Below are 16,315 nucleotides of genomic sequence, written 5' to 3' on the forward strand. Positions count from 1 at the left end.
CTTTCAGAGAAGGAAACGCGTTTCCGGTCTGCCTTAATAAGTCTCAAATAACGAAAACAAAAATATAATTGCGCATAGGAATAGAGATTTAAGTACAATTAAATACTTGCGCAAAGTAAGGAAAACAAATTAAAAAAAAAGAAATAGCAACTTGCTGTAAACGCCGTTAACCGGTAATCAAATGTTTTAAATTAAAACTGATTTAAGGAACTGAGACCAATTTTTCCATTCTCCATTCGCGACAAGAAACAACAAAGACAAAGGCTGTATTGTATATCATATATGTATGTATATTAATTAAATAATTAAATTAAGTTTGAGGGACATACATTTACATCCTAGCAAATTATAGACTAATAACTACACGTTATATATCGAGATGCTGAGTTATAATATTTGTTTGCAAACAACTACACGAATACACGTATCAACAGCAGCACTTTCCTATTATCTCTCAATCTCTTGTAGTCCCTCTAGATCTAGGCAACCGCCCTGGAGTATAGGAGGATTACTAGAACTAGAGGCTAGAATCGGGAGATCGACAGTTCATGTTCGTTCTCTTATGTAGCACTTTAATTATATGTGAGAAAGTTTAGTATACAAATTGGTGCACCCACCCATATATATATATATATGGTTTTGCTTTAATGGTTTATTGGTTTCCTAACGCCAAGCTTTTTGGGTATGGGTGTGTTGTTAGTCGTTTTTGCGTGCTTCTCTACAGCTTTAGTTCGATTTGCTTCGCTTTGCTTTGTGTGTTTATAGCATTTTATGGTTGTGTTTTGTTTTGTTTTCTTGGTTTTATTTATTTAATATTTTAAATTAAGATTAAGATAAAAACCTAATTATTTATCTTGTCATTTACGCCTTAAGTAAGTTCAATATAAAATAAAATGAAGCAGCAGCACTTCCAGCAAATAATACAGTTAACATAAAAATTACAGCATTATGGTGTTCCATTTTTCATCTTTTTCAATTATTTTTATATGCAGTATATGTATGTATATGTTATGTATATTTATATCACCTAATTTGATTTTAATTTAAATTGTTTGTTTGCCTTCATTTGTCGGTTTGTTTGTTTTGCCTTATTTTGTTTCGATTCGCTTTCGAGTTACGCGATTAAAACTAAGAAATTGGAATTTTCGCAGACCATCCACACAACATACACATAAACATAATACGAAATGCAGTGCTGCCACTTACATGTGCCTTGTAACATTGCGTAAAAAAACAAAAATACAGTGAAATTTACATAATAGTTAAGTATGTACAATTGTTTTAATCATCTCACATTCTTCATTTCTCTGCGTTGCCCTAGTCCACAATAAAATCCATTAAACTGCAATACAATTGGGCATATTTTGGGGTCGCACAGTGGATTGGTTGGGTTTAATATTTCCTTATGCTTTTTTGCTGTTCAGTTTGTTCAGTTTATGAGCTCCTATGCTGCATATTGTGGTAATATGTAGGTATTAGTAAGTGGTAGAATTTAAAAACTATTCTCTATATATTTATATATCAATGTCTATATGTACGTATGTATGCATTCATCCCTTTTACATACACAATTCATTCTCATGTTATTAAATGTTAATTTATGCATTTATTTATATATATATATATTTAATATACGATAAACCATAGCGTGCGTATGCATATGTATGTGTTAGTTACTCCTCTTTTCTCGTCCCTTCATTTTTATTAAATTTAATACAATAAGTATGCTGTGTGCTTGAATTTCGCTCTCCCCATCGCTTCCTTCCGCATTATGTTCGTCTCAATAATAATCCCCGATCGGATCGGCTCGGATCAATCGATCGGTCTGTATCAGTTAAACTATTCTAGTTTTCGCCGTGAACAGTTTACGTTTACGTTTTCGTTTCCGTTTCATATTATCATTAATTTGCTGCTGCAATTTCTTAATGCTTAGGGTTTAGTTATAATATTTACTATTTTTAGATTTGAGTGAAAAAATATACAGTTGTTATTGTATTGACTGTTACAGTGATGGATAGTTGGAGCCATTCCACCTGCTGCTGAGTTCCCCTATACGTATCCTCGGAGCTCGGACACGGCCTTCTTCCCTGTCGGCGCCATTTAAGTAAATTTACATGCCTCCTCTACATCGGTTCAGGGATCATCTGCTGCCCTTGCGCCTCGGAGCCGCTCCTGGGCCCGTTGTTACTCCATCCAACTCCAGCTCAGTCGACTGCCCCTCGGGGGGTTCGTGGCCAGTAGTAGGACGCTGGCATCATTGTCGTATACTACGCAACGGCTGTCGTTGTTCCTGCATTGGTTGGCGGCGGTGCCGCCGCTGGTTGTGCCACCGCCGCTCCGGCGGACACACTCGTCGAGGACGTGGTGGGCGGTACAACGGAAGCCGCTGCCGCCGCCGCAGCTGCTGCCGCCGCTGCACTGGCATTACTCAGGGCCGCAGCGGCCGCCACCGCTGCAGCCGCCTTGCTCACCTGCTGCTGATCACTGGCCATTGCTGCTGCTGCTACTACAGCGGCTGCTGATGTTGCGGATGCTGCACCTGCTGATGCCACTGCCGTTGCTGCTGATGTGGCTACTGCCAACGCAGATTGGCTGCTGATCGCACTGCTGCTGTGACTGCTGTTGGTGGTGCTGTTGTTCGTCTGGTTGCTGCTGACTGTGCCGCAGCTGTTGCTGTTGGTGCTGCTGTTGCTCACGTCGTTGAAAGTCGCTGCCGGCGGCAACTGCTGGCTGCTGTTGCTGCTCTCATCGTTTACCACTGCGTTCGTGGCTGCTGATGCTGGCTTCGCTTCGACGGAACTCGTTTCCGTTGATGCCGACGATTCCGCTTTCACTGAAGCGCTTGCTCCCGAACTGGCAGCTTGTTTCTCCGCCGCGCCAGGACGCAGTTGTTGCTGCTGGCGCTGCTGCAGCAGGCGGAACTCCACCGAGTGTATGGGCCCCGTTCCGCGCGACACTTGGTAAAGCACCCGCGAAATTATAAGAGCCACCTGCTGGTCCAGAATGTGCGACATGACCAGGCCGAGCAGCCGCTGCTCCTGTTGCATGAACAGCGACCGGTTGTCTGGGTGCTTGGCGAGATGGAGCAGCGTTCCGGCTGCTCGCCGCAGCATGTCCAGGCTGGTGCCCATCGAGTCGGGATTCTCGCGCAGGTAGTTGATCCCATGCTGGTTCGCCACACCCAGCGCCGTCTGTTCGGCCTGTTCGATGAAGGCCACCAGGTAGGAGATGCACGGGGACTGCAGCGCCACAGTGCGAGCCATGGCGCTATCGGCGGCGGCCAAGTAGTGCAGTAGGTTCACGGAGAACTCGCGAAGCACCTGGTCCTCGTTGCGGCACAAATGCCGGGTGAGCACGGCGCAGAGCTTTTCCAGTCGCGAGAACGGTGGAGTGGCAATGACCAGGTCGACGTTAGCATCCGTCACGCACAGCTTACAGAGCGCCTCAAGTGCCAGGCGCTGCGGCGAGAGCGCCGTATTGGGTCCACACGACGGGAACGGATCCTGGCCATGGGCACTGGGACACACGGCCCAGTGCAGCAGTCCGTCGATCAGGGGGCGGGCAATGAGCTCATCGTAGCGCGAGAGCTCCAAGTGCCCGGCTATGTTGGCCATGGCGACCAGCATGTTCTCCCGAATGGTGATTAGGTAGTCCCACCACCACTCGCGCTCTCCTTGCAGCGAACTGCACGAGTCACTGAAGTCCGTGTCCTCCTCACGGTCGTAGTTACGTGTCTTCGGGGTGCGCCTCAGGTGCTCGTGGTTCAGCAGAAGCAGTCGCCCCAGCACCGCCAAGAACCTGGTGGATTTGGCCAGCACCGTCTCGTTGCCGGGCACGAAGGTCAGGTTGCGGAAGATGTTGGAAAGGGCGATGCAGCGCCGCGCCAACGAGTCTTGGCTCTCGTTGACCAGGTGCAGAGACGCCTCGTCCCTGGTGTAGCACTCGTCCTCAAAGCTTGAGTCACGCCTCCGCTGCAGCACCTGCGCCACATCTTTGGCCGTTGTCCGGGGATCGAAGACGGCGGGAGTTGAGGCTGGGCAGGCTGCAACGCCATTGGTCAACCTTTGCTGGGGTGCTTCGATATCCATGTCGACGGGGCGACAATCGCTGTCCGCCGAGCCTGGCTCCTTCTTCACATCAACGTTTGGCTGGGCAAATTCCTCACTCGTCAGCTTCGACTTCTTGCTTTCGGCTGGGGCTCCACTGCTGCTGCTGCCGCCGCTGACCAGTCGCCTCTTCTTGTTGAAAGCCGTTTCCTCCGAGCTGTTCTCCTCCAGCTTTATCTCCGCCTTCCTGGCCGTACTCGCCACTTCTGTTCGCGTTTTTCCCTTCTTTTCGGAGCGGACGAAACGTGCAAATGGAATGTTAACAATCTCCGATTTGAAGACGTCTATGATGCCGTCGAGGGGATCTGGCTCGGTGAATCCGTACGTCCAGGCATCGCTGCCCACGGGCTCCAGCTGTTCGTACAGGCGGTTCGTGTCTATGTCCCACGCCTTCTGGCGCTCGTCCACAAAGATGTCGTGATCGGCGGCCTGGATGCGCACTGGCACTCCCTTTCTCGTGACCATCGTGTAATTGGGCGTGAAGGAGAGCAGTAGCGAGCGCTCCTCGGGATTGGGTTGCACACGCACCTGGCCCAGATCAATTCCCTCGTCGGCATCTTCCGAATCGCTGCCGTTGCTGGCGACGCCCTTTCCGCTGCGGTCCATGTTCTCATAGTGCCGCCTGCGGTTGTAGCTGCTGATGCTGCGCACACATCGCGACTGTCGTCCGCTGGTCCGCAACTTCTCGCACATCACAGTGCCGCTGTCGGCGTCGTCATCTGCCCCTTCCTCCGCCAGCATCGAGGTTTGCTCCTCGTTCTCCCGTTCGTCAAACATCTCGGCGAGATTCTTCTGGAAGTGCTCTAGCAGAAGAGTCAGCAGGCCAGGCAGATTCGAAATGCCAAAGAACTGCACCGTAGAATCGTCGAACAATAGCACGTTTAGCACATCCAGCGCCCAGGTGCATTCGGTCAGCAGACCGGATCGCATGGCCATAAATATCCGCCACGGATCCACGGGGCACACATCGGCCTTGGTGAGCCGCTTCCTTCGGTACAGCACCGGTGTGGTGGACTCCACGCTGTCGTGCGGAAAAATCAGCTCCTTCTTCACCAGCTGGCCACCGCCACCAGGCATTCCTGGCGGGCCGTAGCCACCGCCCGGTGCCGTCTGACTGGGCGGCATCTGATGCGGATGCGGGTGCGGCGGGTGCTGCGGATGCTGGTGAGGATGCGGATGTTGATGCGGCGGAGGCTGCTGCTGCAGGGGCTGTTGCTGCATTACCTGGCCCGGCATCGGCGGCTGTTTCTGAACCATCATGCCGCTGGGTGGCACTTGGCCCACTTGCTGACCCACACCCTGAGATGGTGGCGGGGGCATGGCGTACGGTGGCTTTACCATTCCACCCGGTCCCACTTGTGGCAGTCCCGGCGAGGGAACGCCACCATGAGTAGCCTGTTGCGGCGGTGGTTGCTGGACTCCGCCCTGTTGCTGTGACTGTTGCTGCTGCGGCGGCATTCCGGGCATCCTCTGCTGTTGTCCTGGTCCGGACGGCGGACGCAGTGGCGAGCCTGGTGGCGCTATTCCTGGCTGCGCCGCCTGGCCGGCGTTCATCTGTGCCCACTGTGGCGGCGCCTGAGGCGGCTGTTGTCCAGGGGGCCCGGCCACCTGCTGGTACGGCGGTTGCTGCTGCTGCTGCTGTGGCTGCTGCTGAGGAGGCGGCGGCGGACCCTGCTGTGGCGGATAGCGGTGCTGATCCCACTGGCCCACTCCGGGCGGCTGCTGCAGTGGCGGGCCGTGTGGTGCGCCTGGCGGAGGTGCTGCACCGCGAGGCGGAGCACTTCCCCAGCTTTGCGGGGCAGGCGAGGTTGGATATTGTGGCCGATACTGCTGGGTACCGCCTTGCCAAGCACCTGGTTGACAAAAGAAAAGAAGAAAATGATTGGTCAACTGTTTAGGCACGGAGTTCTAAGGCAAAACTTACCATAAATTTGAGGCCTAGCATTGTATCCTGGATAGGGCTGTGAGTCTTTGATGAAATCGGGATGCCGACGTGGCTGTGGACTCTGCAAAAGGTAAGCATTTAAATTAAAATTGAGTTATATAGGTTATTTTTGTTGTACTGTGTTAAGCCAAAAATAAACAATGATTAATTATTAAGACTTAAAATATATATGTAGATAATGAAATTTTTGCACCGTAATCTTTGAAAAAAACATAATTTCTTAAATGATTGTTGTAAGAGGAATATTAATGGCTTTTTATTAATCTTTCATAACAACTTACTTGATCTGGTGGTGGTTGGTAATAGTCCTGCTGGGTGGGCCTGCCCGACGGATAGGCGCTGCTGGGCGGTGCTCCTGGAGCTCCGCTGGCCGGCGGTCCACCCGCAACCGTCTGCGCCGGCGGCTGAGGTCCGCCCGTCGGTGGCTGACTGTATGGTCGGTTGCCATAGGGACCGTACTGATTGGCACCAGTTGGAGGACTGTGGAGGAGAAAACAAAACAATCGGAGGTTAGTAAAGCTTTTCTCAGTAATAAATCTCAGCTTGCGAGCTCAGTCCAGTGAGTTCAAATCGGGTGGCTACAGTACAGTACAGAGGGTGGTGAGTGTGCATGGGGGTCTGGATGGATGTGATGTCGTTGTGTGTGGGGACTGATGTGGGTTAATTGGGGTGCACTCACGCTTCCCCCTCCGGCCCGTAGGGAGGGTACATGTTGCGGTTCTGGGGCGGATATTGTCCTGGACCCTGTCCGAATGGCTGGCCGGGCGGCCCTGTGGCGTTGTACTGATCGCTCGAGCCGTACTGTCCGTAAGCACCGGGCTGTGATGGATAGGGTGAGCCTGTAAAATGAGTTAATAAAGAAAACATAATGATAAGAACGCTTCCACGAAAACTGAATATTGCTTGCGTAACAAAAATATTTAAACGTTTACGAAGAGACGACCATTGAATGGAGTCCCATACGTCTGAAACTAAAAAGTTACTAAAAATAAAACGCATACCAATTTCTAAAGATATTTTAGGAAAAGTTGTATAAAAGTTAATGTTATATATCAAAGCTGATTTACGATTTAAGAAATATTATCTGTTTGACGACGTTTAATTTTGTAAATTACATTAAATCAAGTTAATAATAAAAACTGAAACGAGAAAACCAGTTTAGAATAGTAGGCCTCTAAGAGCCCATTAAGTTGTCATAAAAACCAAATAGTAAGTATTAGTAGCTTAGATTAGAAGTGTTAATAGCATTATAGCAGCCATGCAAGCATTACAAACTAGTTAGTATCACAGTCAATAGACAAAAACTAAATCGAAAAAATAGTAGGCAACAGAAAGACGAACAAAAGAACGATGGCACATGAAGGGAAAAACGTGAAAAATAAGGTAAAGAAAGAGATGAGGGAGCAAAATAAAAGATGAGTATACCTGGCGTTCTAGACACAGGCGTTGGGTAGCCGGAGCCACCCGGCGGATAAGGTGCTCCGGCGGCTGGGCGCACATGCTGCTGAGGCGACGGCGGCACCTGCACCTGACCAGGCCCATGTTGCTGTGGTGCTGGTGGTGGCCCACCGCCCACGGCTGGTAGTGGTAGTGGTGGCTGCTGCCCCGGCTGCTGCTGTTGCTGCTGTGGCGGTGGTGGCCCGGACAGACCCGGGTGCTGTGGATGCTGCTGCTGCTGTTGACTGGCCGCCGGTGAATGTGGGGGCGGTGGATGTGGTTGTGGGCCACCGCCGCCCACAGCAGCAACAGCTCCAGCACCACCGGGACCAGCACCACCTGGTCCTGGTCCTGGCCCAGCTCCCGAGCTCGAGCCCGGGCCACCGGCAGCAATGGGATCCTCGAAGGGATTGCTCACGCTTATATTATCGCCGGCGGCAACAGCGGCGGCGGCGCCTGAGGGGTGGGCAAGCGGCGATTTGGATGATTGTTTGGTGGTTTGGATGAATCGAAATGAATGAGTCAATGAATCACACAAATGAATGGTTTTGTTGTTGTTGTTTTGGTAGTTGGTAGTTGGTGGAGATACATGGAAGCATCGTTGTTGTAATGGTGGTGGTGGTGGTGGTGGTTGTGGAGTTATATATTTTAGTAGTGCGCCCACACAAACGTTACAAAACATAAAAATGAATAAACAAAATACACACATCAAATTAATAATGATTGATCAACATAAACATGTAAATTCGTATACCTAAATACACGCATATATATATATATATACAGAAAGTTGGGTATTAGGCGAAATAGGTTCGAGAAGAAGCATATCATCTATCAGATAACAATTTAGCAATAATTCAAAACAAATATACCAGAACACAAAGTGGTTACCACAAAATAAAATAAAAGTATTATGTATCAGAGTGGCAAGCCCCGTAAAACTTGGCAACAGTAGTATAAATCAAAGAGCTACCCTTTTATAGTATTTAACTGATATGGTATTTAGTAGTTGGATGTATTTCAAAATAATCAATTTTAAGACTATGGCAATACCATTTTACATAAACTGGAGTAAGTTTAAACAACGCAGGGCAGCTTGGCTATTTGTACTGTGTTGTTAACAAATACGTGGACGACGTTTTGCCACTCTATGAATCTTTTTTTTTTTTTAGCAAAGAAAGGGTTGAAGTGATTCTTACCGGGATGAGGAGTCTGCGGGTTGTTCTGAGAGGGCGGCCGCTGCATCTGGCCCGCAGCCGCATAGTCAGGCTGCGGTCCGCTGGCTCCCGGATACGGACTGCCGCCCGGATAGCCGGGGTAGCCGTCGATCGCCGCGTTCGGGGCGGAGCCTGGCGGGGCCGGGAACGAATCCTGCGAGTTCGACGAGCCTGTGGAGTTCGTGGTTCCAGCATCCAAATGTCCACCACCGATTGGTTGCAAATTGTTTGTGCATTCGTTTTGTTCGTTGTCGTTTTTTGGCGATTTTAGAAGATTGGACGAGGAGAGAGTATTGAAAAACATTTTCAACGGAAATTTTTGAGAAGTGTGCAAGCAAAAACGGAACGAGGGAAAAACGAAAAGAAAATTTAAATTAAGCATGGACTGTTTGAATAAAACGGGCTGGACAGCAAACAATCACTGCACTTGGTAGACACTTACCTGGCGAAGGAACCGAAGCAGCCTTGGCTGTCTTTTTCTTGCTGCCCGCCTCCACCTGCTGGATAATGGGCAGGGGATCGATGTCACCCCGGTCAAAGTGGCACTCGAAGGTCAGCAGGTTCTTGGTGTAGTGCTTCCGCAGTGTGTACGCCGCACTGCTACTCGCCCCAATGCCTAGCAGTCCGGCAATGTCCTTCCAGGTCTTGCTTTTGGTCACCTGACGGAACGAAAGAATCGCATCGATTTTAATTGAGAGCCAATACAGGGACTCCAAAGTTCATGACGCAAGTGTCGATCGAAAAAAGAGTATCAAAAGGTTGCGAGCACAAACAGATCTTGTGTGGATGCATTTAGCAAGTGAAAAAGGAGCCAAGATTCTAAGTTAAACGATAATCTACGTACAAAACTTGGACAAATGAGGATGGGATAAAGGGACTACAGTTTGTTAAAGTTGAGAGTAGCACACTCTCGAAAAAGAGTTCCAAACATAACCAACCAAAAAAAAAAAAAATAAAGTTGTTATTTTAGCGTCTGAAAAAATATTCAGCGTTTAAAACAAAAGCATAACTTGAAAGTATAAATGTTTTAAACTATTTAATAAATTTTATTGAAATTATTTTCAAAGTGGATGCAAATAAGAAAGGAAGAAAGCGAGCACAGAAAAATGGGAGCAATCGGTAGCTCTAAATCTCTTTAATTAAGGTGACTTTAATAATAATTGATTCCATAGCTTGGATTCATTCTCTATCAAAGTACAAAAAAACTGAAAACGTATAATGTTTAATTGAATTTTAAATTGTATCTTTGTATCTGGATATTGTATTACAAATATTACTTTTGAAAAAACAAATCTGAGGGCATGCCTGGCGATATACAGTAGGTTGAGATCAAAATAATTGAAGGTAAAGTTGTGCTTGGATTCGGCATAGAACATGCAATCTAAGGGAAAACCAAGGCTTTACAACGATTGCTTTAGATTTTTCCCAAGGAAAGCTTGCCCCACGGTAAGCTAAACTAAACGCAGGATGCAGCTACAATTGGGACACATGACACATGGATCGGAGGCTGGAGCTGGGTCAAAAGGTTGGTACAAAAGTAGCTGGAAGGCTTGACTTTAGTTTGCTGTTTACTGTAGCCGAATCACAATATTGATTTTTATCTATATATGTATGCGGATTGTTCTTTGATTTGGATTTGGTTTTGGTACGTGTTAACTACGTTGGTGGTGTTTTTTTGGTTTGGTTTGGTTGATTTGGTTTGGTTTGGTTTTGCTAGTAGTAAATCTAAAAAGAAGTTAGTAAAAGGAGTTACTACGGCACCTTGCATACCTCGACGAATCCGCCACGTTCTTTTACATAAATATATAACCTATATAAATCGAGTGGCTGTTTTGAGATGGTGGGGCAGGCTGTGATCGGAGTACGCCGTTCCTCCATGAACGACCGCAGCTTGTCCAGCCAGCCGCGCCGCTCCGGATTATCGTCCATCTCGTACAGCTTGCACAGTGAGTCCGACTTCTTGGTCGTGGTGATGGTGCTGCGGAAGGGCTCCTGCGGCACCGGAACATGGTTAAACACCTGCTGTTCGAAGAGAAATATAGATATTCATAATCTTGCTTCAGTTTGAAGAACATGCTTTGTTTACCGGGCTTCCAGTCGGACGTGGCCAATTGGGTGGCGAGCTCATGTCGTACTCCTCGCCTGGGCCACCGCCGCCTGGATGCATTACGACCGGATGGGGCGACGTACTCGGCGGTGCTAGGTGACTTTGGCTATAGGGATCATTCTTGCGCGACTTTGGTGTGGTGCATTGTGGATCTTCGCCGGATGCTGTGTATAAAATAAATTAGGTCAGTCGAAAATGTCTTAAGGGCAGCTTCCTGGCTACTTCTTACCCGCTGATGCATTCGAGAGCGTGCTCTGCTGGCTGACGTCGTCCATGGGCGCGCCATCCGGTCCGGTGGTTACCACCGCGGTGACTGCATGCATGCCCGCGGCTCCCGTCGGCCCCGAAGAGCTGATCCCATTGTCCTGCGATATATGCTCCGGGCCTCCACTTTCCGGTCCTCCAACGGGCCCTTGTCCCTGCCCCTGCGGCTGTCCGCCCTGCAGCATCTGCGACTGCGGCGGTGTGCTGGTGGGCGGACCCATGTTGGTGGGTCCGTGCGGAGGTCCCATGTGGTGGGGTGGCCCCATCGGCATGCCCGGATGCATTCCGGTCGGTCCGTTGCCGTATCCCTGTGGCCCCTGCGGCGGCGTTGGACTTCCTCCGTAGCCGCCCTTGTGCTGTAAATGCTGCTTCAGATAGTTAAGAGGTCGCGGTGACCCACTGCCCTGCGGTGGCGGTGGTCCGCCCACAATCGGCGGTGGCGGTGTGCCCTTGCCCTGCACATGATTGCCGACCATCGCGCCACCGGGAGCTCCACCGGGTCCGGCTTGCTGTAGCGACGGCGGCACCCACTGATACGGCGGATATTGGCCAGTGTGGTTGGGCATGGCCCGACCCGGATAGCCGCCGGCCTGGGCTCCCGAGGGCATGCTGTTGGCTCCGCCTGCTCCCGCTTGGCTTGTGGGTGGCGGTGGTGGTCCGGTGGCGTATGCGCCAGGCGGATACTGTGGACGTGGCGGGTAATTGCCTGCAAGTAAACCAACGGTCAGTAGTGCTACTACAGATTGAGAAGAAATCTGGACATGCAAGCGAGTTTTGCCACGAAAATAACAGAACTAAATGTACAAATTTAAAACTTATTGAGTTTAAACATTATAAAAATACATTGCTTAAGGTTACTTAAAGTCGTATATCTTGGTTTTTAATAAACCATACAAGTCAATAAAAGACGGGAAATAGATAAACAGACTACAAGAAAGGATCTTAATCCGTACCTGGTGGATATTGCTGTGGCTGCTGCGGCGGATATCCCTGGGCACCGGGTGCCTGGCCTGGACCGCCCATCTTGTAGCCGCCGTGCATGTGCGGCGGCATCGGGTACCCTCCGCCCGCCCCCTGTGGAGGCGGTGGGGGCGTGGCCATGTTGTTGATACCCTGGTTGGGCGGCGGTGCCGGTGGCGGCGTCTGCTGCGGCGAGTTGCTCGCCGACGAGGCCGAATTCGATGCCTGTTGCTGCTGAGATTGCTGCTGCGGCTGGGGCGGGCCTCCTGGCATTCCCGGATGCGGTGGCATCGGCGGTGGACCTCCCGCCCCAACCGGCGGCTGTTGCATTGGTCCGCCGCTGCTTGACTGATTGCTCGCCGGACGCGAGATTGGATGGTTTTGGGCTGCAGCAATACACGCGGTTAATTAGCCGTCTCCTCAAAAAAGTATATGAATCAAAGCTAAGTGTACTCACCGACTGCCGGGGACATGGAACGCGAACCGGAGGAGCCGGTGGGCGAGGGTGTGGGTCGCATCACCTGCTGCGGATTGGGAGTGCCTGGTGGACCAGAGCCCATGCCACTGTGCGCCCCACCGCTGGAGCTGTCGTTGCTGTTCTGTCCAATTAGCTCCTGGAATGGCAAAAGAAAACCGGAACCAGTTCCGCTCTGAATGTGCATTCAATCAAGTGCAAAGGCAGCAAATGCCGGCCGGCAGGTGGCATTTTTGTAGTATTTATTTATTTAAATGAAAGTGATAGCAACTATGAATTAGCCAAGCGGCAACCGCAATTAAGCAACTGCCAACGCACACAGATATGAACGCGAGCATATGACTGAGATTGAGTTGGTATGGTCGTCGTCGTCGCCATCGCCATCGCCTTCGTCCACGGTAAACATATTCATGGCAATCAGATGTTTTGGGTGGGTGTTTTGGGCCCATTCTGATGCCAAATGTTGTTGCCAAACCATCCCGGTGGGTAGGAGAAGCACGGGACAGCAACGGCTCTTCCCCGCTCGTCCCGCGACCTTTCCTGACATTGCCAGCGGAATTTGCGACTCCTTCACCCCTGCTCCCACTCACCCGTAGCTCACAATTATTGTAACCCGGTCAGGGGGGAGGAATCCGAGTCCAAATTCATAAACGCCAAGCTGCTCGAACAATAACAACTCTTGAAACAGTCTGCAGGCACCAGAAACTCGGTGCGATGCGACACGACTTTAACTTTTTGCCGCCTATAACTTATAAGAAAATCAAGAAAAAGCTCCACACAAACAGCCCCACTCTTACACACACACATGACAGCAGCTACGGCTACAACAGCAGCAGCAGCAGCGGCAGACGTGCACATAAAGCTTAAGTCGACAGCAATTCGAAACACTCACACACAGGGCCATGCTAAAAACCCCAGCGGAGAGAGAGCTCAGCAATAGCAGGAGCTCGCTTACAAGGGGGTTTCCTCTACCGCACTTCTTAAAACATCAGTTCATATAGTTTTTCTTGACAATGACAATTAAACCGATATAAATAATCGAGTCTAATCAATCTTAATTTTGAAGTCTCTTATAATATTAAATTTAACCAAAGCAGGTCAGCAAATTATTAAATAGTTATCACATTAAATTATGAAATTGGTGTTACTTCGATAATGTGCAACTTATTTTAGTGGAGTTTTTCAATTATTTGTGAGTAACCAAGTATCCAAACCATTTAAACAAAGCATGAATCTCTGAGAGTTTTGAACTTTTCCCGCTAGTCTTGACCCCCTAAAATTATATTCAGACTAAGCCCCTGAACAGTCACAGCGGCAGCAGCAAGAAAAATACAACGAACGAGCGAACGAACGAGCGCTGTTCGTTTTGGTATCTGAGAAATTAAGTGAAGTGAAATGAAATGTACGACGACGACGAACTGACGGCACAAGGCGGCGGCATGGTATGGTATGGTATGGTATAGTATGGTGTATGGTGTATGCTGTTGTATGGGATGGGGTGTGGAGACGAAGACGGAGACGGAGACGAAGCGGAGCGGAGCGGGGCATAAAAGCTATGTGGAACGAACCGAGCAAGCAACCAACGGGCGAGCGACAACGGCGACGGACGGCTGCAACTTGAAGCGTTCAAAGGGGGAGGGGAGAGGGGGTTTCGAAGGGAAGTGGGTTGGGGACGGGAACGGAGACGGAGGCAGAGGCAGAGGCTACGACTACCCGGGGATCGGGCAAGTGGCTGTGGTAGTTATGGCGCGCTCGAAGCGAACGAAAGGCAACGGCAACGATGACAAAGACGTAGATAAGGAACAGAAACATGCACACACAGATACACACCCATACCGAGGCACGTACACTCAAAATGTTGGAATATAATAAAATGAAATAAGCAACGGCGCGGCGGCACTGCCAAGAGACCAGGCCATTCGTATTCGTATTCGTATTCGCATTTTTGCGAGGGGCTTTTTCAAAGGGGGTACACCGGTACCACTTGAGTTGCGGGACGATGACGAGAATAGCAAGCAAGCAAGCTGGCAAAATCAAAAGCAAAAGCAGGCGGGCAAAAGCAAAGCTAAAGGCCAGGCCGGATAGAATGCTTTGCGCAAAGGGGCTTTGAGGGGTTAGTTGTTATGGGGGGGGGACCACGTTTGTTGTCCGTATTTTTGTGTGCGCTTGTGGTCGCGTAGAAAAATTACTTGGAAGAAAAACAAGCGCTGCGGAAACAACAACAATGAAATCATTTATAACGAAAATAATGCGAAGCAAACACAAATACAAAAAAAAAAAAAAAAAAAAAAAAAAAAAAACAGATACCAAATAAAAAAAGAAACACCTCCCACACTACTGCTCTTCGTCCGCAATCCCACCAATTCATCAGCCAAATAAAGTTCAGCCAAGATTTGCGCGCCAAAAGTGTTGTGTTCGATTTTTGGGCACGATTTCGGAGAAGGGGAATCGCCCTTGGACCCCACTTTAAAAACAAATAAAAAAAATAAAAAAAAAAAACCCATCATCTCTCATCTTTCGTTCTCAAGATGCGATGATGATGTAGCAGCATTGGGCCACAAGTTCGACTTTTGGCCCTCGAAAGCGCACTTCAACGCTCTTTATGCCGTGTCATCTGCGGACGTTCATTTAAATAAAGAATATGCATGCCTACATGTTGGTAGGTAGGTATAGGTAGGATAGGTATGTTTATGTCTGGCTGTCAGCTGCTGCCGATGGTACCGCCGGTTCGGTTGGCTCTGGTGGGACCTTTGTGGCTTATCACCTTAAAACCTTTGGCGATGAATGTGGCAAGCGAGTGCTGCAAAAAAGCAAAAGAATAAAAAAAGACGGCGAAAACCGAAAACAAGGACTGGCATACATGTGCTTGTTATGCGGCGAGCGAAGAGATAAAAAATAAGAGAATTAAATGCACAAAGGAGCGGCACACACGGCACACACACGCGGCCCACAACGGAAGGGGCAGCCGGGAATTTATAAACACAGCCAGCCAGTCGGAGCGAAAAAGTAATAAACTCGGGGATATCATAAAAATGAAGACGCGAGGGAAGGGCCAGGCCAACACATTCTGATCGTTGATTGAAATACCCTTGCTATAAGGTTTTGCCATACTAACTATTAAGTTTTAAATAAGCATGAATATGGAGAGGTATAAAGTTTATACTTTAAACCACTGCCCTTTATTCATTATGGCAAGCGAAACGTTTTATCATTTGTAGGCAGTTATTGTTTGGTCATTCTAATTGGTATGTTTTAAATTAAATTTTTTAATTATCCAATTACATAATCAAATTGATTTACCCCAACTAAACCTTTTGATAAGAAAATTTGTGTACAATCAAAACTATAATGCCCAATGCAAGGGTACAAACCTCAAAAACTTTAGCAGTGAGAATGTGAAACAAACAAAAAAAATAGTTCACCACATCCCGCATGGTCTCTCGCAATCTCCACCCCCTCAAGTGCAATGGTTTTGGTTTTCATTTTGCACAGCATGTACGGCAGATCAGAGGGGTTTAACCCCAGAGCCAGGGAACGGGAACGAGATATATAAAGAACACACAGCCCAGCTGAGCGACAGCCAGTCGGACTGTCGCTCATTAGACATCCTCCAAGTGTGGGAGAGGGCGGCCTTCGTCTCCGTCTGCTTTTGCTTCTGCTTTTTGGTCTGAGTCGGAATCCGAATCTGAATCCAAGCGCTCGAGTCCATCCTCATGCAATTTCTGTTTGTGCTTGCTGGAAATTTTATGAGCGAATCGAAAGTTTGTGCGATTCTGTTGAGTGTGCATGGCGCACATTGCACAA

General features: G+C 48.9%; 1 protein-coding gene across 1 annotated transcript in view; it reads right to left on the minus strand.

Annotated features, from left to right (window-relative positions):
- Positions 1 to 267: 267 nt before the first annotated feature.
- Positions 268 to 16,315, minus strand: part of LOC128266744 (trithorax group protein osa) — a 30,448-nt gene continuing 14,400 nt past the window's right edge. Inside the window, 12 exon segments of the mRNA XM_053003469.1 lie at positions 268 to 5,959; positions 6,031 to 6,112; positions 6,333 to 6,531; positions 6,731 to 6,890; positions 7,477 to 7,944; positions 8,688 to 8,876; positions 9,148 to 9,364; positions 10,476 to 10,727; positions 10,792 to 10,976; positions 11,042 to 11,782; positions 12,030 to 12,422; positions 12,494 to 12,650. Coding sequence (XP_052859429.1) covers positions 2,268 to 5,959; positions 6,031 to 6,112; positions 6,333 to 6,531; positions 6,731 to 6,890; positions 7,477 to 7,944; positions 8,688 to 8,876; positions 9,148 to 9,364; positions 10,476 to 10,727; positions 10,792 to 10,976; positions 11,042 to 11,782; positions 12,030 to 12,422; positions 12,494 to 12,650 — 6,735 coding nt within the window. The 3' untranslated portion in view covers positions 268 to 2,267.

Source organism: Drosophila gunungcola, chromosome 3R (assembly GCF_025200985.1).
Source record: "Drosophila gunungcola strain Sukarami chromosome 3R, Dgunungcola_SK_2, whole genome shotgun sequence".
NCBI lineage: Eukaryota > Metazoa > Arthropoda > Insecta > Diptera > Drosophilidae > Drosophila > Drosophila gunungcola.